Genomic DNA, 23,844 nt, shown 5'->3' on the forward strand with positions numbered 1-23,844 from the left:
GAAAAAAGCTTTAACACTCTTTTCTCCATGGGAAGATGCATTATCATCCTGAAAAATTACTTCATCATCACCAACCTCTTTTCTATTGATGTAATGAGAAAAGTGTCCAAAATTTCAATGTACACCTGGGCATTGACTGCTGAGGTCATGATTGCCATCTCACCTGGTCCTTTACGTGACATGCAACCGCATATCATAAATGACTGGGGAAATTTGATTGTTTTCTTGAGGCAGTCATCTTTATATCCTTCATTAGAACAGCACCAGACAAAAGTTCCAGCATCATCACCGTGGTCAGTCAGATTTGTGATTTATCACTGAATATCACTTTCATCCAGTCACCCACACTCCATGATTGCTTCTCTTTAGCCCACTGTAACCTTTTTTTCTTCTGTTTAGGTGTTAGTGCTGGTTTTCATTTGGCTTTTCTATATGTGAATCCCATGTCTTTCAGCCGATTTCTTGCAGTTCCATCACAAACATTGACTCCAGTTTCCGCCCATTTGTTTTTCATTTGTTTTGTTGTGCATTTTCTATTTTCAAGGCATATTGCTTTGAGTCTTCCTTGGTCTACCCCTATGTTTTCCTTTTATTACCTTCCTATTTTGTTTATACTTGCACCAAATTTTAGACACAGCTGACTGGGAAGAACCAACTTCTTTTGCCACACTCCGTGTTGGATTTCCTTCTTGAAGAAGTTTTATTATCCTTTCCATCGTTTCTATTGACAACTCTCTTGTTGGGGCCATGTTTCCCTTCAATTAGTCAAGTCCAACAGCTCCTTAAACTCAGTAAGCTCTCTTTTAACTGCAGACTAATTTGCATTTTTTGACTTGTGTTTGTTTTAAAAATGCAAATACCAAATGATTCCATAATCTTTTCTTCTACTTGATTTGAAAAAAAACGCCATTAATTAAAATAACAATTTGTTTGAGGTATGTTTAATGAACCCAGAATATTCAGCTATTAAACAAAAATTTTGTGTTCACTCTGATTTGTTTATTTGCTACAATGTAAAAAAGCTGTGTGAACATCCTCAAAGTGTGGTGATTCCATAATTTTTTCCAGGGGTTGTATAATTACACACACACACACACACACACACACACACACACACACACACACACACACACACACTCTCTCTGAACCGCTTGTCCCATACGGGGTCACGGGGAACACAGGGCGTAAGGCCGGAGGGGGAGGGGACACACCCCGGACGAGACGCCAGTCCGTCGCAAGGCACCCCAAGCGGGATTAGAACCCCAGACCCACCGGAGAGCAGGACCCGGTGCAACCCACTCTGCCACTGCGCCCCCCTCTTGTATAATAACACATGTGAATAATTTCTCTATAACAGAGTAAGTAGTGCAGCAGGGCTTGGATTCAAATACAGGACCTTCAAGTCTCTAACCACGACGCCACCTGCTGCTCTAGCTCATCCATGCTCTTCGAGGCACCCTTCAATGTGACCACTCATTATTACTTGCTGGATGTGTTAGGCCCCACAAACACCCCTGTCACACACTGTGCTCTTTCAACAGTTTGCTGCTCCTTTCTATAGTAACCATTACCTTACAAAATGAAGGTGTTGTTTCAGCAAAAAAAAAAAAAACACAGAATTTCACATTCATTTTAATTAACGAGTAAAAGAGTTCTTGAACATTTTAAGGGCTTTGAAATATCTAGATCCCATTTACAATAATGTTCAACCATTAACTGTCAACATGATTCTTTTATAATTAGAAGAAAATCAAAGAAAATGCAATCAATCCAAAAGAGCCGCATATATAAACAGTATACAACAGCTTACAATAAAGTGCCAACAGTGTTCATTAGAAAAACTAAACATTTCATTCCTTTGATTACTGCCTATTTCAGGCTAATTTATCACGACAGAACCACACCAGTAACAAAATAAAATAATTACAAGAACACGTCCAAAAAAATCGTTCTTCCGAGATAAAAGAAGCCACATTCAAGCGAAAGAAAACGAGTTAAACGTTCACTTCTTTCTGAAACAAAGTGCCTCCAAGAAGAACCACAAACCGAAGCGCGGTCACGAGTGCGCGTGCACGGAGCTTCTCGAACCCAGGTTCCCGAAGCTTAAGAGCGGCGCGAAGAGCCTTTTGAAGGATCCGAACCTCCCGCGCTCGTCTGTCCTCGGGGGCGGGTCCACGTGCTCACGGACCCCCGGGGCTTCGGCTGCGGGCTGACAGGCGGAGCACGAGCTGTTGTTGTTGGCGTTCTGCCCCCCCACGGCCTTCGCGAGGCACTCGCACGCGCCCAGCAGCTCCTTCATCTCCAGGCTGGCGCCGCCGCGCAGGTACTGCCAGGCCCTTCTGCCGCTGTAGTCCATGACGTCCACGTCGGCTCCAAAGGCGCCCACGAGAATCTTGAGCACCATGTGCTGGCCGTGCATGGCGGCCACGTGCAGCGGGGTGAGACCGCCGCTGCCCTTGAGGTTCACGTCGACCGGGGAGCCCCTGCTCGCCGCGAGCCTGAGCACCTTCACCAGGGTCTCGTCCCTGCCGTACTTGGCGAGCCAGTGGAGCACCGTGAAGCCGCTGATGAAGTCCTTCCTGGTCAGGAGGCTGAAGTCCTCGCACAGGTACTCGGCGATGGTCTCGTAGTTCCCGTCCGGCGCCGAGAGCATCCACGCGTGTTCCGTGGGGTCGAGCGCCCACAACAAGGAGCCGCCGGCACCGCCGCTGCCGCCCTCCTCCTCCTCCTCCGCCGGACCATCGGCGCAGCCGGAGCCCTGCAGGATCATCATGCTGCCGAAGGCGCTTCGGAAGGGGTTGTTGAGCAGCAGCTCCTTCAGGTACCTTTTGCGCATGGCGGAGGTCAGGGAGCCCTTCTCGGCCGCTTCCCCGGACAGCTTCAGCGACGCGCCTCCGCCGCCGGAGGGGTCGCTCACCTCCTGCTGCCGCTGGAGCCTCGCCCTGCGGGGCGGCGCGACCAGAGACCCGGCGGGGAGAACCCGAGCTGCCGCCCTGGACCATCGCTCGGAGGGGCCGGCATCACTTCCGAGAGCCGAGAGCCGGGGGTCTTTGGGGTCTTTGGCGTCTCCAGCCGCAGTGTCGCATCTAGGGTCGTCCCCCGTATCCAGTCCGCCCCGACGAGGGTTCGAACGGACGCCGGGGTCACCTGATTTCTCGGGCACGTCGCACATGCTGCTGGGCTCGTGGCCCTTCCGCGCGCGCAGATCCAGGTTTTTACACCATGTAGAAGAGGAACTGCTCGCGGTCGCCACGTGCCCCAGCGACTCCTTCCTAAATTTAAGCCCTGCGAGAAGCACGATAATCCACAAACACAACGATTACGCCTTTTCACCCATTACACGGGCTGCACAGTTCAGATGATGCAACAAAGAAACAACTTATTCTATTGACATTTATCTCCAAAGGGACGTACATCTCATGCAAAATAAAATGTGCGCAAATACATGACACTTAGACACGTGATTCTTAAACGCACTTGGTTTCTTTCCACAATATGAACCAATGTTCATCAAATGAGTAGCTGCGTAAAACTCTCAATATCAACAATTCCTAAATCACATGATTCTTAATATTCTTTTTTAACATTTACATTACAGAAGTAGCTGCGTGAAGGTTTTTCCGATAACAGCTATTATATTTATTATATTAAGCAAAATTCAATGAAACAGGATCATAAAATGCAATGGAACCGCGTCTCGTACTTACGGTAAATCAAATAAAAACCTGCTGCTAAAACCGGACTGGCGAAAAAAAAAAAAAAAAACTGTCGGTAGGTCCAACCGTTCTTACATCTGAGCTTCAAGTTTCAGTTTTGGAGACGAAACAAGCAGCACCACCCTTCCCCTTTTCTCACCCTCCTGCCTTCCTCTTCTATCTTATAAACTCACTCATTTTCGTTTCCTTGGAAACAACTGTATTATTATGGTATGGATTAATGTAGTACTGCAACGCACTGCAGGCGCAACATTTAACCTCGAAACGTGGTGCGATCCTGGAAAATCATCTCCTTCAACGTTATTTTAATTGAAGCAGAGGGTTTCAGGATCGCACGACATATAAATACATATAATATAAAACGTCCATAAAGAGTCTGATCTTTGTTATTTTTTAACTTACGTTCCTGGCCAGTCTGGCGCGCGCACTTTCAGCTGTCGGGTACCATGTTTCCGCAGTAAAAGTGTCCCGGGAAAAAAAAGGGGACCTTCTTCAATTCCAAAAAGGCTTGAATGGCTCGGTCGTTCCCCTCCAGAACTAGATCCTGTCCCGGTCCCCTCCCCCTTCTGCGGGAGATGGAGAGACAAACCTCATCTCCGCTCGAACCCCGGTGCGGAAACACTCCGATACCTGCGGTACTTCCACTGATCACCTACGAAAGAAAAACCTAGGTCTCAGGGCAGAGTCCCATTTAATACATAACCTATTAAGAGGGACGTATCACCCCCCACCCCCGGGTGAGCAAACAGTTTGCGCTCTGCTTAGGAAAAAAAAAAAATACACCACTTCCTCTTTTTCTTATTTTCTGAGCCCTGGAGGCTTTCACAGACTTGGTCAAAACTCTCACTGGACCACTTTTAGTTTATCTCTCATAAGAGGAAGACATTACTGGTGTGTGTTCGGTTATCTGTGTCCCACCTTTGTTGATGTCCAAAACAAGTTAAATATAGAATAGCCCTCGAGTTCCAGTAAGGCTGGTATGTATGAGTGGGATTATTTTTATTCTATCTTGTCCTGATGTCAGAATCCCTTTCCTTCTGGGGGGGGGGGGGCAGAGCAGAGACCCTCATACCCAGTATGTATAGTGGACCACCTGCCCCCCTTGACTATAATGGATGAAATGTTAATATGCATTTAAATGGAAAATCCGATCCGTTGAACTGGTTCATGTTTTAGATGCTAAGGAACTGCAAGTCCTGTGGCTGTTCCTGTTTTCTGACACATTGTTTGTTGTGTCCGTCACTTTCCCATCAGCCACAATGATGAGTCCACTCCAGCTGTCATTGCTTGTTGGTTAAGGATTAGAACTTGTTGCTGGTTCGTGTCTCACCACTGATTACTGACGTAGTAACTCCGATCCAGGTGCAGTACTTAGAATTAGTTAATTACCCTTCTATATAAATGGGTAGAATTTGAAAGTTGCTTTAAATAAAACCAGCAAGTAAATGATAGGTAACTCAGGGTCTGTATTTCGATGCATTTTCATCAAGATAATTGGCATTACTGAAAACTCAACTTCATCAGCACATAACAATGTATCGATTACCCCTCCCACGCTATCGCATTCAAACCACAGACAGAATATTTTTAAACTCCGTTATGAATCCATACTTTTCTTCATCACCAGTAAGATCCTTCAAACTTTTCCTTCTTTTCAAACAATAATAAACGGCACATTCTTTACTCTGCAATTATGGTTGAAATAGATTACATTCTTTCATTATTTCATAGACTCGGGGTGGGTTCCCACATGAACATAATTAAAAATGTCAACTTAATAATTACGTTGCGAACTCCACCATTCGAAAATCTTTCAGAACATAGAGAATACAATAAATGCAATTATAGATTATAAATATTATCTTATGTCAAAATTCTTCCAGCTATGTTAAATATATAAACCTTCACCTAACTACGTCCTGCAATGTTGTGTAACGTAAATGTTTGATATTTATATATTAAATTACTAGGAGGAATCGTCGATACTCGGAATGAAGTTTTATACTTAGATATTTAAAAGCGTCTGCAAAATTAATAAATGTAAATAAAGCGTGTATTTTTCCACCCAGCTGTTCAGTTTAAGACAGTGAACGCGTTATATGTAGGAACACAGAATTACACAATTTCTTGCAGTTATTTTCTGCATTCAAACGTAGCACGAGCGTCGTCCCAGTTACTGCGCGCGCACCGGAACACTTTTAAATAGTAAGAAGGAAACATTTAAGAGGGAAGAAAGGGGTCACGTATAATTTTAATATATTGAAATGATCACCGGACTGCATTAATTAGAATTAGTTTTACTCGGACTTATTAAATTTATCCGACCTACGTATTGAAAGTAATAAATCTTGCGTGAGACGTAGGGGTGTGGAGCTAACGGTTCCACCTCGAGCTCCTCCTGTTGGGCTGTGCTGCGTCCTGTAAGTCCTGTCTGTCGCTCCTTCGCCGCTTCACAAAGCCGTCGTTTGTTCAGACTCCTTCCCTCAGCCTCAGCGCTGTGCCCAGTGAGTCGTTTCCTGTTCAGACTCCTCCCCCTGCTCCTCCCCCAGTCCCACCCATCCAATTTCAGCGCTGTGCCCAGTGAGTCGTTTCCTGTTCATACTCCTCCCCCTGCTCCTCCCCAGCCCCACCCCCTCACCTCAACGCTGTGCCAGGGAGTCGTTTCCTATTCAAACTCCTCCCCCTGCTCCTCCCCAGCCCCACCCCTTCACCTCAACGCTGTGCCCAGTGAGCAGTTTCCTGTTCAGACTCCTCCCCCAGTCCTACCCCCTCAGCCTCAGCGCTGTGTCCAGTGAGCCGTTTCCTGTTCAGACTCCTCCCCCAGTCCCACCCCCTCACCTCAACGCTGTGCCCAGTGAGCAATTTCCTGTTCAGACTCCTCCCCCAGCCCCACCCCTCACCTCAACGCTGTGTCCAGTGAGTCGTTTCCTTTTCAGACTCCTCCCCCTGCTCCTCCCCAGCCCCACCCCTTCACCTCAACGCTGTGTCCAGTGAGTCGTTTCCTTTTCAGACTCCTCCCCCTGCTCCTCCCCAGCCCCACCCCTTCAGCCTCAGTGCTCTGCCCAGTGAGCAGTTTCCTGTTCAGACTCCTCCCCCAGTCCCACCCCCTCAGCCTCAGCGCTGTGTCCAGTGAGTCGTTTCCTGTTCAGACTCCTCCCCCAGCCCCACCCCCTCACCTCAATGCTGTGTCCAGTGAGTCGTTTCCTGTTCAGACTCCTCCCCCAGCCCCACCCCCTCAGCCTCAGCGCTGTGCCCAGCGAGTCGTTTCCTGTTCAGACTCCTCCCCCAGCCCCACCCCTCACCTCAACGCTGTGTCCAGTGAGTCGTTTCCTTTTCAGACTCCTCCCCCTGCTCCTCCCCAGCCCCACCCCTTCAGCCTCAGTGCTCTGCCCAGTGAGCAGTTTCCTGTTCAGACTCCTCCCCCAGTCCCACCCCCTCAGCCTCAGCGCTGTGTCCAGTGAGTCGTTTCCTGTTCAGACTCCTCCCCTGGCCCCACCCCCTCACCTCAACGCTGTGTCCAGTGAGTCGTTTCCTTTTCAGACTCCTCCCCCAGCTCCTCCCCCAGTCCCACCCATCCAGTTTCAGCGCTGTGCCCAGTGAGTCGTCTCCTGTTCATACTCCTCCCCCTGCTCCTCCCCAGCCCCACCCCCTCACCTCAACGCTGTGCCAGGGAGTCGTTTCCTATTCAAACTCCTCCCCCTGCTCCTCCCCAGCCCCACCCCTTCACCTCAACGCTGTGCCCAGTGAGCAGTTTCTTGTTCAGACTCCTCCCCCAGTCCTACCCCCTCAGCCTCAGCGCTGTGTCCAGTGAGCCGTTTCCTGTTCAGACTCCTCCCCCAGTCCCACCCCCTCACCTCAACGCTGTGCCCAGTGAGCAATTTCCTGTTCAGACTCCTCCCCCAGCCCCACCCCTCACCTCAACGCTGTGTCCAGTGAGTCGTTTCCTTTTCAGACTCCTCCCCCTGCTCCTCCCCAGCCCCACCCCTTCAGCCTCAGTGCTCTGCCCAGTGAGCAGTTTCCTGTTCAGACTCCTCCCCCAGTCCCACCCCCTCAGCCTCAGCGCTGTGTCCAGTGAGTCGTTTCCTGTTCAGACTCCTCCCCCGGCCCCACCCCCTCACCTCAACGCTGTGTCCAGTGAGTCGTTTCCTGTTCAGACTCCTCCCCCAGCCCCACCCCCTCAGCCTCAGCCTCAGCCTCAGCGCTGTGCCCAGCGAGTCGTTTCCTGTTCACACTCCTCTCACTGAACCATGGCGGCGACCGAGATCGTTCGGCAGGCGGTAGGTTCTCTTCCTCATTCACGCACCATCTACCCTTTTTCAAGTAACATGATGTCCGCAGTGCGCGCTGTAAAATAAATTCAGCCATTTTGTAGGCTCTGTCTCAACTTCTGTGATATAATTCGTGTTCTACGTAGCATAACACTGATGTAAAAATTAATGAGGACATGATCCGAATGAATCGCGGATTTGTTCATTTATCAGCAACGTCCGTGCGATGATTTTGCTGTGCATTTTACAATACATCCAAATTCGCAGTATTTAATTATATAGTTATTGTAACGCTATATATAAGCGTCATTCGTTTAGATATCATTGCAGTATTTTAAATGATAATAACTGCCTCGTGATCGTATCGGGGTAGTTTTTCCTCTTCTTTACTGCCTTCGTCTCTCTTGCTTTAGCCAGGTTGGAGATTTAGTTACGGCTCTGTTGTTGAGCTCCACACTTTTACAACAGAAGGAAGTAACGAGTTTGAGTTCACAGCGACATGAGTAACAATGTATCCGAGAGCAGCGGTGGCGGTGCCGAGTGACACCTGTTTCGTGGTGACATTGATTGAATCGAGGCGGAGATAAATGGAGGAAAGCGAAAGAACTGCCGTTTTAAAAATGTTAGGAATTAACCTCAGTGGGAAATGGATTTGGGCCTTTTTGGTGTGTGTGTGTGTGTGTGTGTGTGTGTGTGTGTGTGTGTGTGTGTGTGTGTGTGTACAACTCAGGCTCTAGTGTGTTTATGAGACCATCAAGCATCATCACCACACCAGTCCTGAACATCTCCGAATGATGCTCTTGGCTTTATGGTTGATCTGGTGGATTTAAGTAAAGGTGAACCTGTAAACTTTTAAAAAATGCGTATTTCCGACGTGCACTTTTGGTTTTGGGGTTCGGGTGTGATGTGTGTGTGTGTGAGACAGGATGCTGCAGGGGTGTGTTGTGTCTGGGCCAGGACAGGTGGCAGGTGCACCATGGCATGAGCCGCCCGCGTGTGTTCGTTAACATCATGGGTCGCGTTTCTCGTTTGCATCACTTGGAATCAGATTTCCCGAATATTTGTCTTTATGCATTTATGTTTTAGCCTCTTTCTGTTTTCACAGACAGCCGTGTGTGCAGCAGCACGGCCCCGCTTGCGGAAGACAGTGATGACACTATGGCAGCAGGGACTTTCCAAATATGTACTTTGTGGTTCGAAACAGGTTTTTTTTTTTTTTCTCTCTCTTTGCAGACTGAATTCTAAAGTGTGTGTCGAGAGGAAACAGGAAGTCAGATCAGTACCTGTGCAGTTGGGACTCTGCAAAAGAGAAACTGCAGTAAATGCACCGCTGCTGGAGATCTGACTCGGAATCACAGATCTGCACCTTAAACCAAGGAATGCGTCGTTAAATCGCGTTATAAAGCTTAATGTTACGTATTTTTAGAATAATGCACACATTGGAATGTTACACTTGGTGTTGTGCCGGGGTATCTTAAGATGCATTTTATATTTGATACACAGAACATGACATTATATTACACTAGGGGTACAGCAATGTTAGAGCTGTTACCCTCCGACGACCCGGGTTTGAATCCCGCTGTAGTGGTCTTGAGCCTGAATTAATACAGTAAAAATGACCCAGCTGTTGGGGGGGCGCAGCGGGTTTGGCCTGTGCCTGCTCGCCGGTGGGTCTGGGGTTCAAGTCCCGCTTGGGGCGCCTTGTGATGGACTGGCGTCCCGTCCTGGGTGTGTCCTCTCCCCCTCCAGCCCTGCGCCCTGCGTTGCCGGGTTTGGCTCCGGTTTGCTGCGACCCCGCTTGGGACAAGCAGTTTCAGACTGTGTGTGTGTGTGTGTGTGTGTATGTGTGTGTGTGTGTGTGTGTGTGTGTGTGTGTGTGTGAGAGACCCAGCTGTGTATATGGGTAAATTGGTGTAAGTGGCCTAGTGCAGAAAGGTCACGTTGCAAGTCACTTTGGAGAAGAGCTTTAGCTAAATGAATAAAGAGATAAATAAGTATAATATTGCAGGTGTTTATTGTTGTTACTGGATTACCTGACTGACGTTCAGCTCACTGTTTCTGCAAGTCGATGGTGCCACGTTGGTCGATGAACTAAATCTGTGACCAGAATGTCTCTGAAGGGGCTTTAGGAGCTCGAGGTGTAAATTTGGGAAGAAAAACGCTCTGCTGTGTAAATGTGTGAAATTGCAAAAGTGCTGTCGAGTGTGTGCTCTTCTCTCAAGAGAAGAGTGTGCGGCGGCGAGAGAGAGAACCTGTTCTCTTACCCTTGAATAAGGCGCTAAACGTGAATTTTGTCCTCCGACTGTATAAATGGGTGAAGGTGGAGGAGGATGAGCGGTAACCACTCCCATGTCGTCGTTATGCAGGCGGAGGGGGCGCGCTCCATCCCGCTCTCCGGACATGTGGGCTTTGACAGCATGCCTGACCAGCTGGTCAACAAGTCCGTCAGCCACGGTTTCTGCTTCAACATCCTCTGCGTGGGTGAGTGGGAAGACATCTGCAGCACCCCAATACACGCTCCAAATGCAGGTCGTACACAGTTCGAGTAGAATCGCGCAGTAAGCTTCCCCAATACGTTTGCATAGAGCTCATCTCGAGATAAGTTCAGGGATGATGATGATGATGATGATGGCTGTCCTGATTCTTTTGAGCTCACTGCTGTGTGCTGCTGAAAATCCTATAATTCTGCAAGGCTCTGCACTCAGTTTTAATTCCTGTTGATTATGCTCCCTACATAATGAAACACTTCGCTAAGGTGAAACGCTCCCCTGCCCCCCTCTTTCCTTACTTCCCAAAGGCCTCTGAAAACAAGTGGAGGCTGAACGTCTTCCACTGGAAAAAACATCAGCTCTGAGTTCAGAGGAACTTCGGGGAAAGGCCTCGAGAGCCGTCAGAGACTCGGGCTCCAGGCTGTCTGTGGTTGTGGTGGAACAAACTAGCAGGATCGAATGAAAATAGATATTACTGCTTACTTTAAGATTTTATGGAGAACTGTTTCTGCTTTCGGGCATATGGGCGCTCTGTGATCTCGAGAGGTATTAGCCTGAGCCCTCGGTCAGCCAGGGCCCATTTGACATGGGTTTGGCCCCTTGCCAGCCTACAGGGTGCAGTCCTATAGTGGGGGGTGTTTGAGGAGCACTGAAACCAGAGCACTGAAACTGCCTGTTTCTTCTTTGTGTGCTTCTTGACATGTAGGGTGGGTGGGTAACAGGTAATGTAGCGGGTAAAACTGCTGCCTTCCCCCGAGGGCCCCAGGTTCGAATGATACCTCCTGCTGTGATACCCTTGATCAAGGTATTTACCCTGAGACAATATAGTAAAAATTACCCAGCTGCATAAATGGGTGAATCAGTGTAAGGAGCTTAAAATTGTAAGCAGCTTTGGAGAAAAGTGTGAGCTGAATGAATAAATAGATGTACAGAATAAATCTGCAGAAACGGCCTTTAGCATGAGGATTTTCCAGACCCAGAACTGCTGTTTTAGGGAAGGTAGTTGAAGGAAATGGAGCAGAGGGAGAAAGGATCCGATTCTGAATGGGAGTCGGGTACTGCAGCTGGAGGTGGGATTCGAACCTGCAACCTGTGACTAAGCTATCGCTGGTGCCGAGAGTCCCGTCAGCGTTGTTTAAGACACAGGAGCATGAAGCGAAGAAAGGAATGTGTTTGGGAGAACACGGTTCACTTGGCGCACACGCGTCTGTGTCGTGTGTTGTAGGTGAGACGGGCGTGGGGAAGTCCACCCTCATGGACACGCTCTTCAACACCAAGTTTGAGGGCGAGCCCACACAACACAACCAGCCTGGTGTGCAGCTGCGCTCCCGCTCTTACGAGCTCCAGGAGAGCAACGTGCGGCTCAAGCTGACCGTGGTTGACACCGTGGGCTTTGGGGACCAGATCAACAAGGAGGACAGGTGGGTCCACCGGTGGGGGAGGGGCACCAGTGAATCCGCTGTGTTCTTCCCATTAGTTTGTTGCTTTCCGGTACTGCCCTGCGGTGTGAGCTCAGCGCAGCAGGATCAGACCTCAGTTTTTTCCATTGATATAGTTTTCTAACATTTTAATAGGAAGCATTTGTTATTTGTAACAAAATACATCTTCGAAGGGTTGCTTTTTCGCTCTATTTGAATTATATCTCTGATGGGGTGTTGTATTAAAATGAGTTAATCTTCTCTTGTTTCAGTCCACAGTTGGCCTGTGATTTTTATTTTAAGGGTTTATGTGGGTTATGTGGCTTTTGCTTTTCTCATTTGTTCCCTTTAGCTTAATGATTTCATAAATATACGTCACAAAAGGACGACTTCCTTGCCAAACTAAACAAATGAGGAGACCGGCCGGAGAAAACGGTAACATGAAGAAACCGAAATGTGGTCACAGATTCTTTAAGTTTCCAGATGTATGAAATCCTTTGCTTCTTCAACTGTTGGTTTTTGACCATATAGCACCAGCACTGGTCCAAGTATAGAGCCTTGGGGGACCACCTCGGAAATCTGAGGAGCTTGGTACCTATAGTGTGGAACCACGATTGTTTTGTTTGGGTTTCACAAGTCTTTCTAAGCAAAGAGTGTTTCTATCTTCGCTGTGGCGCATGTTGTGTCCTCACAGTCTTCAGGTCCTCTGTTGTCTGAGCCATGAGCTCAGCTGGTACCTGATCTAGTGCTCTCTCTTCAATAAAAGGACAAAGAGTGATGTCGTACGGGTGGCAGTCATAACCTCGGACCCATGCTGACGGAGGAGGGGGTGTATTTTACGTGATTTGGGGCTGTCATAACAAGGACAGCTCATGGGTCAGGCGTCAAATATGCTTGTCTTGTCTCAAAAATAGAGACTATAGGCCAGTATTTATGCTAAATTAAGGATGGAAACGGGCTTTAAGCAACAGGACTTGGCGCTCATCCCATCTTGGGCTGCCGGTGCTGCTTTGCCTCTCTTGCTCCTCACTAGTGTCTTTGTTTCAGAGCTTCTGTGGCTCTATCAGATATTTATTTTCCACTGAGTCACATTTTCTCATGCTTGACACTTTTTGTTCTTGAACACTTTGAACCCAAGAATGAATCTAATCTTTCACTTAGTTTTAATTTCTCCAAGCTCTTATAGAAATGTCAGCCTTTTCCATTGAGCTCTTACCAGAGTGGAACCATATGTACACTGTAGGTGGGTATGAAATAATGTGCAATGGACTGCAGAGAACTTGTTGCAAGCATTTGTTCCAAAGGAGGGGGCAGGACTGGCCCTCAAACCGGGAGAGATGCCGCGATTCGGTGTTGTCCTATCCAGCACATTGATCCCTCTGTGGAAGATTGTATTGCACACAGGATGCTAGGGGGTGGGGTGGGGTTTGAAGACAAGACTGCTGCGCATGCAATCTTTCCTACCTTTTGCAGTTACAAGCCCATCGTGGAGTTTATTGACGCCCAGTTTGAGGCGTACCTCCAGGAGGAGTTGAAGATCAAGCGAACGCTGCACAGCTACCACGACACACGCATCCATGCCTGCCTCTACTTCATCTCCCCCACCGGCCACTCGCTGAAATCCCTGGACCTGGTCACTATGAAGAAGCTGGACAGCAAGGTGACCGGGAGGTTGTCTGGGGTGCAAGGGGGATGGACTCTATAAAACACCTGAACTGGTGGCAGAAGTGTAATACTGTGGAACATACCCCTTGCTGTGGAACGATGCCCATTACCTTCCTTTGGTGATGGAGTGGCAGGGCAGGGTGGAGTCCACGTGCAAATGTCTGATGTGCCACCTGTTTCCAGGCTGCTGTTGTCTTGGAGATTATGCAAAATTCCACATATGTCCCCCATCAGAAGCAGGTTTATTTGCGTATATTCCACACCTCGGTCTGTGTGAGTAGAGATTAAAGCTCCTGAGCTTCTTTTCCTAGGCTTCATGGACCCCCAGCATCCCACAAACCTCTCCCCCCTCCTCCTGGGCAGAGTTCCAGATCAGACAGGCTCCCCCCCATACAGTATCTCCCTGGTATTTTCTGTACCGTCAGGTTTTAGAGTCTGTTCTTCAATCTACCTTGAATCAGCTGGGCATGTACTCAAGGGTACAACAGCAGAGTCCTCCTGGGGACTAGCATCTGCAACCTTGTAGTTCCACACTTGGATGCTTATCCAGTGAGCCATGCCTTTCCCCTTTCCGAATGCGTCCTGTGTACCAGTGTACATCGGGCAACGGCTCCAGTTGTCTTAGTGTCCGTATCCTGGTGTGATGCGTTTTTATTGGATGAAAAACGACAAGATTATTTTCTGACCACCCACAGCAGAGACCTGCTGCTCCAGCTGAAAGCAGGCGGCAGTACATTTTACTCTGCTTTTTTGTTTGGGCTACAAAGATAGTGTTTATTCATAATCAAGTCATATTTATAACCTTGCGTACTAACATCACACAGACCCTTAGCTACACTGAAATGTGCATTTGCGCTCTCTCTCTCTCTCTCTCTCTCTCTCTCTCTCTCTCACACAGACACACACACACACAGAGAGAGATTGAAGTTCTTTTTAATGACTTTATAGACTGATTTATAGACTCCTTTTATGGTGCTTTTGTTCTTTCTCTCTGGATGCCTTGGTGCTGGTGGTCACCGAAAGACCCCGGAAGCAGTGACCTCCCTCTGTGCCCCGCAGGTCAACATCATCCCCATCGTCGCCAAGTCGGACGCCATCTCCAAGAGCGAACTCGCCAAGTTCAAGATCAAGATCACGAGCGAGTTGGTCAGCAACGGCGTGCAGATTTACCAGTTCCCCACGGATGACGAGACGGTGGCCGAGATCAACTCCACCATGAACGTACGTGCGATGTCCTCAAGCCTCGCGGGCGCGTTGCTCGCCGAGCCACTGGGCCGAGTGTATCGCGACCTGGGGGTTTCGTTCTCGTACTGCAGGCTTACCGTACAGCGCAGAGAAGGCGTGGTAAACGCAGCCAACTTGGAAAGAAGCCGTATGCTCCAAATTGGGTGGTTTTCTTATTCTTACATTCTTGTTAGCAACGATCTGACCTATGATCAGTTCTAACGAAGGCGAGAGTAAGTCAGATTTGTTGATAACGCTAAACGCGGCAAAGCCGTATCATGTGACCAGATGTCTCTGTTTTAGCGCAACGGCATCTGGCCTTCTTTCCGAACTTTGCCGAGTTCGGTTTTATTTACTTAATCGTCATGTTTTGCGCCGGAGCCAAGTTTCCTCCTCTCAGAAAAGACAAGCGGCTGTGAAGGCGAGGCCTCTCGCGGCAAACCATCTGCGTCCAGCATTCCGATGCCTGGAGGCAGGAAACGGCACGACGGAAGGCCCAGTTTCCGACGGGGCCGAGTGCGGGAAAGAACCCGCTCTGGCTAGTGGGCTCGGTTGTCCTGTGGGGCTGATCTTCGGCAGCACGGACACCCTGCAGCACAGACGCGCAGCGAAACAGGCTGACCTGGGCGCGCTGTCACAGCAGTTTGCGTACGTGGAAACGCACGTAGACCCCACGGGCTTTGGCTCGCTCTCGGAACACCCTTTTGCTCCCCTCTCGCTCCTGGGAAGAACATCCCACAGTGCGGTACGGTACAGTGTGTGCTTCGGAGGTTCAGAGTAATGACAGGAGGTCAGTACAATATCAATTAGGCGGCTCCGTCATGAGGCGCGAGGGCTCCTCGGATGCTCCCGCAGCTGCCGGGAGCTTCCCACGAAGCTGGGAAGGGGGCCGCTTGGAAGGAGCTTGAAAAAACAAACGAACGGGAATACGGATGGGTGGACCGGACGGTGGTGGGGACGATCGGTGGAGATGGAACGGGCGTCGGGGGTGCAGTTGCAGAAGCCGTCCTCTTATCCTCTTTGTCTTGGGCTCATCGTTAATGATCCGGATCCTGTTTTTTCGTTGTTATTGAAGCATTTATTTTTTCCATATATATGTGTGTATATATACATACACACACACACACATAGATGGTGACAGCTGGTAGCGTAGTGGTTAGAGTTGCTGCCTTTGGATCCAAAGGTTATGAGTTTGATCCCCACCTCTAGCTGTCGTACCCTTGAGCAAGGTACTTACCCAACTTTATATATGGGTAAATAATTGTGCCCTTAACATTGTAAGTTGCTTTGAAAAAAGTGTCAGCTGAATGAACGAATACACATATACGCTGTGCTCTTGGAAGTATGTGAACCCTGTAGGGATGGTCATTATTTTTTTTATAAAATATTTAAAAAGAGACCCAAAAATTCAATCATTGCTAATAAATGATTATGATTTACGTGGCTAATTGTACTTACCTACTTGGTCTAACCTGTGCAACCTGAGCTTCGCTTATTTTTGGTTCCTCCTACTTCCGTGTTTCTGCTACGCACACGATTTCCTCTAAAGCAACGTGCGGAACTGGTCGTTACACACCTATTGTGTGAGATGAGAAAGACTAATTCTCATTAAATATCCATTTTGTGGTAAAACTAAGGGGCGCAAGGGGTTCGCGTACTTTGAAGCAGCAGTGCAACTATAGAGTCATTTCTGTTCTTGATCCTGAAGCTGGATTCTGAGTGGCAGTTTGTAGTATTAGGTGGTGTGTGTGTGAGTGAGGGAGAGAGAGAGAGCCAGCTGACGAGGTCTCTGTGTGCGGGCTGCGCAGGGCCATCTGCCGTTCGCCGTGGTGGGAAGCACAGAGGAGGTGAAGATCGGGAACAAGATGGCGAAAGCACGCCAGTACCCCTGGGGCACAGTACAGGGTGAGGGGTCCCCGCACACATCGGCGGTCAAATGCACAGCGTACACACACAGCGGGGGACGCGTGAGCCGGATGGCACGGCGATGACCGCCCCTCTCGGCGGCTGACGTACGCGGCGCTCTCTCTCGATGCAGTGGAGAACGAGAACCACTGCGACTTCGTGAAGCTGCGCGAGATGCTGATCCGCGTGAACATGGAGGACCTGCGCGAGCAGACGCACACGCGCCACTACGAGCTGTACCGCCGCTGCAAGCTGGAGGAGATGGGCTTCAAGGACACGGACCCTGATAGCAAGCCCTTCAGGTGAGCACTAAACGCGGGCCCGCGGGGGCTGCGATGCCAGAGCGACCGGGCTTGGAGCTGGACCGAAGGAGGACGTCAACGGTGTCCGTACCTGCGCTTGTGTCGAAGCCGGGTGGACGTAAAGTGACATTATGTAAGTGTCCACAGAACACGATTTCGCATTAAAATAAAGGAGTTGTTATTTATTGAAGAAAAATCTTAAGATTCATCAAACGGTCCCGGTACGAGACTCCGTTAAGGGTTCGATCTTCTCGTTTTGCCGTTCATCGCATTGGCGGATTCTACTTGTAACCGGCTTCGCCGTTGAGCCTCGATTCCCTCCCATCCTCCCTTCTTTCTCCACCTCCAGTCTACAGGAGACCTATGAGGCCAAGCGGAACGAGTTCCTGGGCGAGCTGCAGAGGAAGGAGGAGGAGATGAGGCAGATGTTCGTCCTCAGAGTCAAAGAGAAGGAGTCTGAGCTAAAGGAGGCGGAGAAGGAGGTGTGTGTTTTGGGTTAATTCCGCACAAGAACAAACTCGCCCAAAAAACGTGACGAATATTGACTGAATTTCCCACTTTATCGGACGGCAAGGTCCGTATCTGGCGTAGTTACGGTGACTGGTGCTCTTGATCCCCCCCCCTCCTTCGCAACATGCAGCTGCATGAGAAGTTTGACCGACTGAAGAAGCTTCACCAGGACGAGAAGAAGAAGCTGGAGGACAAGAAGAAGGTGCTGGACGACGACGTGAACGCCTTCAAGCAGAGGAAGACGGCGACAGAGTTGCTGCAGTCCCAGGGCCAGCAGGCAGGGGGCATCACCACACTGAAGAGGGACAAGGACAGGAAAAAGTAAGTGTCACCCTCCTCTTCCACATCCTGCTCAGGTGGATCTCCTTCCGTGGAAGAACGGAAACGCTCAGCCGCTTCCATCATCTCAAGAGAGATGATGATGATGATGATACTGCATAAGAATCATTGACTGATGTCAGCGTGGCTCAGTGGACTAAGGGAGATTAGTGAGACCAGTATGAGCCCGGTGATTTAACAACTACACATCATAATGATGAGGCCAAAGATGGATTTCTGTATTCTTCAGCATCTGGTTGATTTTTTTTTTTTTTTGACTAATTTATTTCATTTAAACATTTTATTTATAATTCCACAGCGCTGTGTTTTTCTGCACTGTTCCCACATGTTCCAGAGGAGGACTGTTGTTTCACTGACTGCCTTTTCGCCCTTTAATGCTCCCCTGTCGTGTTTCTTTTGCAGCGCCAAACGCTCTTGGGTTCCATTTTCAGTTGTTTCTCCTTCGGCGTGTCGTAAAATAATTTCTTTCCCGGCAGAACAACTTCTAGGTTTATGCGGAAAACGTTCACCGTCCTAAGCTCCCTCGGCCTTCCTCGATTATGCAGTTTGGTGCGGTTGGATGTCACCTGTGCCGTAAAAACCTAACTTTTTGTAAACCGCTTTTTCCACCAAAGCAGTTGGACCTCTTGGAAAACCTCCCGTTTGTTGTTCTGTGTGTTTCACCTGTTTGATATGTGTTTTCCAGTTAACCCTCCCCGCTCACTGCATGCTACACGAGAGACCCCATCCTGGTAAGACACCGCACTAACAGTCCTTGTCCTTCTCCTATGGGTCTTTAACTAACCCTAACAGTCTCCTTTTGTAATGACTCTTCAGCAGATGTTCCTCCTCTACTTGTTTCTTCACCAGCAGCTCATCCCTATCACTCCTCCACCAGATGTTCCTCTGCTGATGTCTCCTTTCTAGTCACTGTTCCTTTGCTAAAAATGACTATATAATGTGAGCTTTGAGATGCATTCAGAGACTTTGCAGTAACTGTCAGAGATGGATACACTCCGCATATGAGACCACAAGCATTTTCCACGATTCCGTCCCAAAGTATGTGCACGCGTTCGTTTTACGGGACACGTGTCCAACGGCGATGAAATGCATCTCCTTCAGGGTCTCACCCAGTGCCAGGCACAAAGCGTTAACATCTCCCCGACACGCCACGTGGCCATAAACCGTCTGCAGTCCACTCTCCCACCCCCACCGCCCCCCGCCTGCCCATTGACACGGGACAATAAGCAGTTCAGATGGCAAGGGCCACGTAACTGGTGTGTATCTTCAGGATGAGTCTCTGTCACAGTTGGTGTGGTCTGCACTCTTTTTTCTAGAGGAAACCACCAGCAGAACATGGCCATTGTTCTAAGAAGAGGCTGTTGGGGGGGGGGGGGGGGGGGTCAAATATATTGCATATTTGTTACACTACTACTCTGGGGAGCTTTACCATCTGAAACAGGCTTAATGATCAGTGCAGGCCTAGAATGATTAATGTAGGACCTGCGTACCCTTCAAATGATAAAACCTTTTTGTTTTTTTTTTTTGACGTGCCCCATAATTTCGTTGTCAAAGTAAAATAATCTGGTACAGGAAGAGGTAGGGAATTTTGAGGTGCAGTGTCACATGGGAAGATGCTGTTCAGTTTGCTCTCAAATGTGTTGACATGTTCTGCATTACATTGTCAGCAGAGCCATTTTTGATCTGCCACTAACAGGAGTGTAAATGTTAATTACGTACGGACCTGTTTTTTTTCGGTAGTTTGATGTGACCGTCCCTGTTTCTCCTTTCCAGTTCAGGCTTCCTGTAGAAACTCCTCACCACCTATGAATGAGCTCTCACACACAGCTGCCCCGAGTCTTGCAACACACTCATCTGCCCCTGTCCAAGCACAGTCCAGGTCATGCTTGGGGAAAGAAGCCAGACTTGAGTGTCAATGAAGTGAAATGCTTGACTCATGCTTTCTTTGTTCTTTTTATAAACATGACACTGTGTTTTTTTTTTAAAACAATTTTATAGAATTTTTCTCAGTCGCTTTTAATAAACCCCCTTTGCTTTGTCTTTTCTGCATGACTCCGCCTACTTTGTACCGAGTTGTTAACACGCATGACCGCTGTTAAACGAGCCCAACGTCAGCTACGGTCTTACGATCATGATCACGCATCTGTGGGCTGTTTAGAAAGTGAATTTTAGTAGAAAGTTACCAACTAAACTGTCTTTTTAGTTCTGCTTCTGCCTAACGTGCTTCTCACTTAAAATGAATGGAGAATAACTGAGAATGATAAAGGAAATCACTGAGATTTTTTGTTATAATATAGTGTGTGTGTGTGTTTATTCATGTTAAGCAATCATGGACTTATTCCCAGTCACTTCAGGAGAGAAATAACTTTTGCTTGATGATCTTCAGGAATGTTTCACCTTCAAGCATGTGCAGATATAAAAACACCGTTATGGTCTCTCTATCCCAGTTCCAGTACCCTTGATGAAAGGCGTTCACATTGATCTGATTTTCCGAGCTGTATTTTTACCTTATTTTAGTGCCTGTCAGTCTGATTGTCCACATTTTGGGTATTTTTAAGTCTGAATTCTCCATATGAAATAAAGACAAAATACCTAGGAAATGGATATGCGGCCCAGCCCCCCGCAAAACAGGCCTTTGCACAGAAATAGCTCTTCCATAAAGAATAAATTATACCAGTCATTTTCTCTCTTATTAGAGCCCTTCTAATGCCAGCCATCTGGATGCGACATGACGAAACAGCAGCGCAGTTAAGACTAAACAAATTCCAAAAGTAATAAATAGAAGCTGTTTGAAGACTCATATGAGGTGTTTATTCTCACTGCAGGGGTTCTCTGTTCTGTGACCTGGGGGTGTGATGCTCAGCCTAAGCTGTAAAGCCTGTGCGTAGTGATTTACCATAACTTGTCCTACAGCCAGGTCTCCACGCTTCTCGCTCTTCTTCGCGTCACTCGTGACACTTGTTCTACAGCTCTTAGGGAGGCGCAGGGTTGCGTTGCCCGGGTGAGACAGCGGTCTCTTTCAGTGACGGCCCTCTCGCCAGCAACAGAACAGGAGATGGGGCCCCTCAATAACCACGGCACCTAGGGCCAGAAGGGCAAGATGAGTCTCCGTCCCACCTCCTCCGTTTTCGATTTCGAACCTGCGCCTAAGAGGCAGAGCAATGGTGTCACATGGTGGGGTCGAACAGCAATGTGTCCCACACACCTGAGAACAGACCTGTATTTTGCCATACAGACAAAGGTTCCCTGTTCATGTGCCCTACCGCCCTTCCGGGGGTCGGGCGTCAGGCTGCGAACGCCGCGATCGGGATTTCGGGCCTTGGGGTCTCTGGTACGAGGTGTGGCTCACCGCTCTGTGTGTATCTGCCTTCCTTTACAGCAATCCTTGGCTCTGCACTGAGTAGTTGCCTCTCCGCTGCCCAGGCTTTTGGGACCAGGCCTTGGCTTTGTGGCCAGTGTGACCAGGACAGCCACAGTGGACCCACCCCCGTCTGGGCCATTGATAGTTCTGATTCACACTGATGTGTTTCTGGAACCTTCTTTGTGTATCTTTGTGCGCTTGCCCACAGTGCTAACCGCATCGCTCGTTTCTGCTTTCACAAGAGCATGACTGCTGAGTTTTTAATTATTTTGACTCATTTCCTCTAGGCTGTGCTTTTGTGCTCCGCTTTTTCGACTAACTGACGCTCTCTCTTTAACTTATGGCTTTTAATGATAGAATTGCAGTGTTTTCATTATTATTATTATTATTATTATTATTATTACTACTATCATCATCTCTCCTTTAAGCAGACACTCTTTGAAATGCTACCTAGGACAACTTTGTCCATCTTTTATTACTTTGGTGTTGCTGACTTTTGGTATGAAGTTGTAATAGTGCACATGAAATTCAAATCTGACCTACCCTGGAAGAAGGGGGTGAATCTGATTACATTAAATTTTTTTTTTTTTTTAAATATTTGTTGCGTTTCACGCCCCGCTTGGCCAGTTAGTTCGACGAGGCTGCGGCGAAAGTTATTTAAAACGGAGCAGTACTACAGCTCACATGCTTGTAATTTTTACTGCCATAAATAATGTAGATTACACAGAATTAAGAAAAATAATAGGGTAAAGGTTAATAGACTATATGGCTTTAAGAAATGCTGAATGATGTAGGTCATCCACTGAGAAGCCATCCTGCTCAGAGGTTTGGCGGAAGGTAACCCCTGTGGGGCTGTGTGACCTTTGACCCTTGCTGAGAAAACTCCCAGGCATGTTTGCTCTCATTGCTCTTACAGGCTGCGCAGTGCTTTGTGGTAACCAGTGTCTCTCTTTCCAACTGTCTGTCTCTCTCTTTTTCTTCTAGCTTCTTTTAATGTGTTTGGCCGCCTGTCTGAAGAGATGATTGCAGCTTCCACACAGTCTAGGCAGCTATGCAACTGTGCCCACTTTCTGTCTCTCTCTCGCTCGCTCCACCAGAATGTCCAGTTTAATTTTTACATCTGTCCATCTGTCCTGCTCAGCGTGACCATATGTGCGCCGCATTTGGGTTTCTCAGCCTGGAAGCAGAAGCTCTGCTTTATGGATTAGGGCAGGGCTCCCGGGTGCAGTCGTGCGGAAGACTTATTTGAGGTCTACATTGACATTAAAAAAGAGAAAAATCTCAGCTATCAGAATAATTTGGGGGAAAAAAAAAAGAACCTCTGTGCGAAATGCAATGAAATGTATGTTTGCTCAGATCTCTCGGTCTGCTCAGGTCTTACAAAAATTAATTTCTTAACTTTAACCTCTGTGACAATGACCATTAAGCTTTACAGTTATTTTCACTGTACAGCTTCTGCAAAGGATATTACAGTTAATTCAGATTTTAGTTTGGGATCCATCTGAATTTTTTACTAATTACATAAAAGTGAGAAATAATTTTGTTCTAAAGCAACTTGTTCTAGAGCTAATTTTAAATGGTTTTTTTCCCCCCAGTTACTATTTTTGTGATAGGGAGGCATTTTCCCATTTGAACCCAGTTAAAATCTCATGGCAGGACACTGCTCCTATTTTTATTTCATAGTTTTCCTCTTTGTATGTCACCTTTGGAAATGTTATTTCTCTTGAATTAATACAGGTTTTGGACAGTACAGGAAAACATACATTAATTAAATCCGTTCAAAATGTAGTTTGCTAGAATGGTGGATTTTTTCCCGTTTTAGCGAGAAGAGTAAGAAAATGACTAATTGTTGATGTAGATAACATATAGTGCTTGTTAAAGTTTTTTTTTTTTTTTTACATACCTCATACCTAATCTGTTTTACACTGGTGGTTGATGTGTGCATGTTTTCTTATAAAACATTTTCTTTATGCACTGCTCTCAATCTAATAGTCTCTAGACTATCTTGAAATGGTTCAAAGAATTTTCAAAACATAAACATGCCAAATATAAAATGAGCCCCAACGTGCTATGTATGTCCAGATTAATTGTTTAATTGTAAATGACTTCACAGGAAAATACACAGTATGAGCACACATTTACTTTAATAATCTATTAAAAAAAATCTATTTTGTATACTGATGTGATTTTTCATTTTGGAGATCCCTTGAATTATTTGGAAATGACTTTTCTGTGTGAACTTTGTGGTGTCGCTATTTCTCAGTATCATAATTGCTCCTCCAGGCCTATAGACTCTCAGACCACCATCCATGATGTGTGAAATATTCTTTTTTTTTTATTGTTTAATAACATTGTTGTACGTTTTCAATAAAACTGCAAAAAGTGTCAGTTTGTTGAATTCTTATTATTGTGCAGCAAGAAGCATTTCCAGCACCAGTAACAGGAATTATTATAATATTAATTTCACTGGCTTCAAAGACCACCGTTTCCCAGCTGCACTCAGGTTTTGAACCTTCACGCGACAGGGTTAAAGCCGTTGCCTACAGACAAAAAAATATTTTATAAGGGGATTTATTGTGATACTTAGTAGTTTATAGCAATTTATTATTGTGATTTATCGTCTCCAAAAGGGATTGGAGGGAAACTA

At 47.4% G+C, this 23,844-nt stretch overlaps 2 protein-coding genes and 1 long non-coding RNA gene across 6 annotated transcripts; 2 read left to right on the forward strand and 1 right to left on the reverse strand.

Moving 5' to 3' along the window:
- Positions 1-1,611: 1,611 nt before the first annotated feature.
- Positions 1,612-5,014, reverse strand: sowahd (sosondowah ankyrin repeat domain family d). 3 transcript variants are annotated; one of them, XM_029257562.1, is made up of 2 exons: positions 4,119-5,014; positions 1,612-3,285 (listed from the first exon to the last, which is right to left on the reverse strand). In XM_029257562.1, exon 2 carries the CDS (start codon positions 3,170-3,172, stop codon positions 2,057-2,059), a length of 1,116 nt encoding a protein of 371 aa, XP_029113395.1. In that variant the 5' UTR covers positions 3,173-3,285; positions 4,119-5,014; the 3' UTR covers positions 1,612-2,056. The 3 variants fall into 3 exon arrangements, with proteins under 3 accessions (XP_029113395.1, XP_029113397.1, XP_029113396.1); XM_029257564.1 differs by lacking the exon at positions 4,119-5,014 and adding an exon at positions 3,792-3,964; XM_029257563.1 differs by lacking the exon at positions 4,119-5,014 and adding an exon at positions 3,708-3,964.
- A 2,886-nt stretch (positions 5,015-7,900) lies between these two features.
- On the forward strand, positions 7,901-23,497 carry septin6 (septin 6). 2 transcript variants are annotated; one of them, XM_018733631.2, is made up of 9 exons: positions 7,901-7,993; positions 10,351-10,465; positions 11,699-11,894; positions 13,365-13,551; positions 14,616-14,777; positions 16,589-16,685; positions 16,819-16,987; positions 17,337-17,469; positions 17,628-17,822. In XM_018733631.2, exons 1-9 carry the CDS (start codon positions 7,964-7,966, stop codon positions 17,820-17,822), a joined length of 1,284 nt encoding a protein of 427 aa, XP_018589147.1. In that variant the 5' UTR covers positions 7,901-7,963. The 2 variants fall into 2 exon arrangements, with proteins under 2 accessions (XP_018589147.1, XP_029113115.1); XM_029257282.1 differs by lacking the exon at positions 7,901-7,993 and adding an exon at positions 22,182-23,497 and having other exon boundaries at positions 10,345-10,465; positions 17,628-17,818.
- Positions 17,825-19,875, forward strand: LOC108923108 (uncharacterized). Its single transcript, XR_001965195.2, has 2 exons — positions 17,825-18,567; positions 19,610-19,875. It is a non-coding gene; the product is annotated as an uncharacterized LOC108923108 (long non-coding RNA).
- Positions 23,498-23,844: the final 347 nt, after the last annotated feature.

The sequence above is a fragment of the Scleropages formosus genome, chromosome 13 (genome assembly GCF_900964775.1).
Source record: "Scleropages formosus chromosome 13, fSclFor1.1, whole genome shotgun sequence".
In the NCBI taxonomy this organism is placed as follows: domain Eukaryota; kingdom Metazoa; phylum Chordata; class Actinopteri; order Osteoglossiformes; family Osteoglossidae; genus Scleropages; species Scleropages formosus.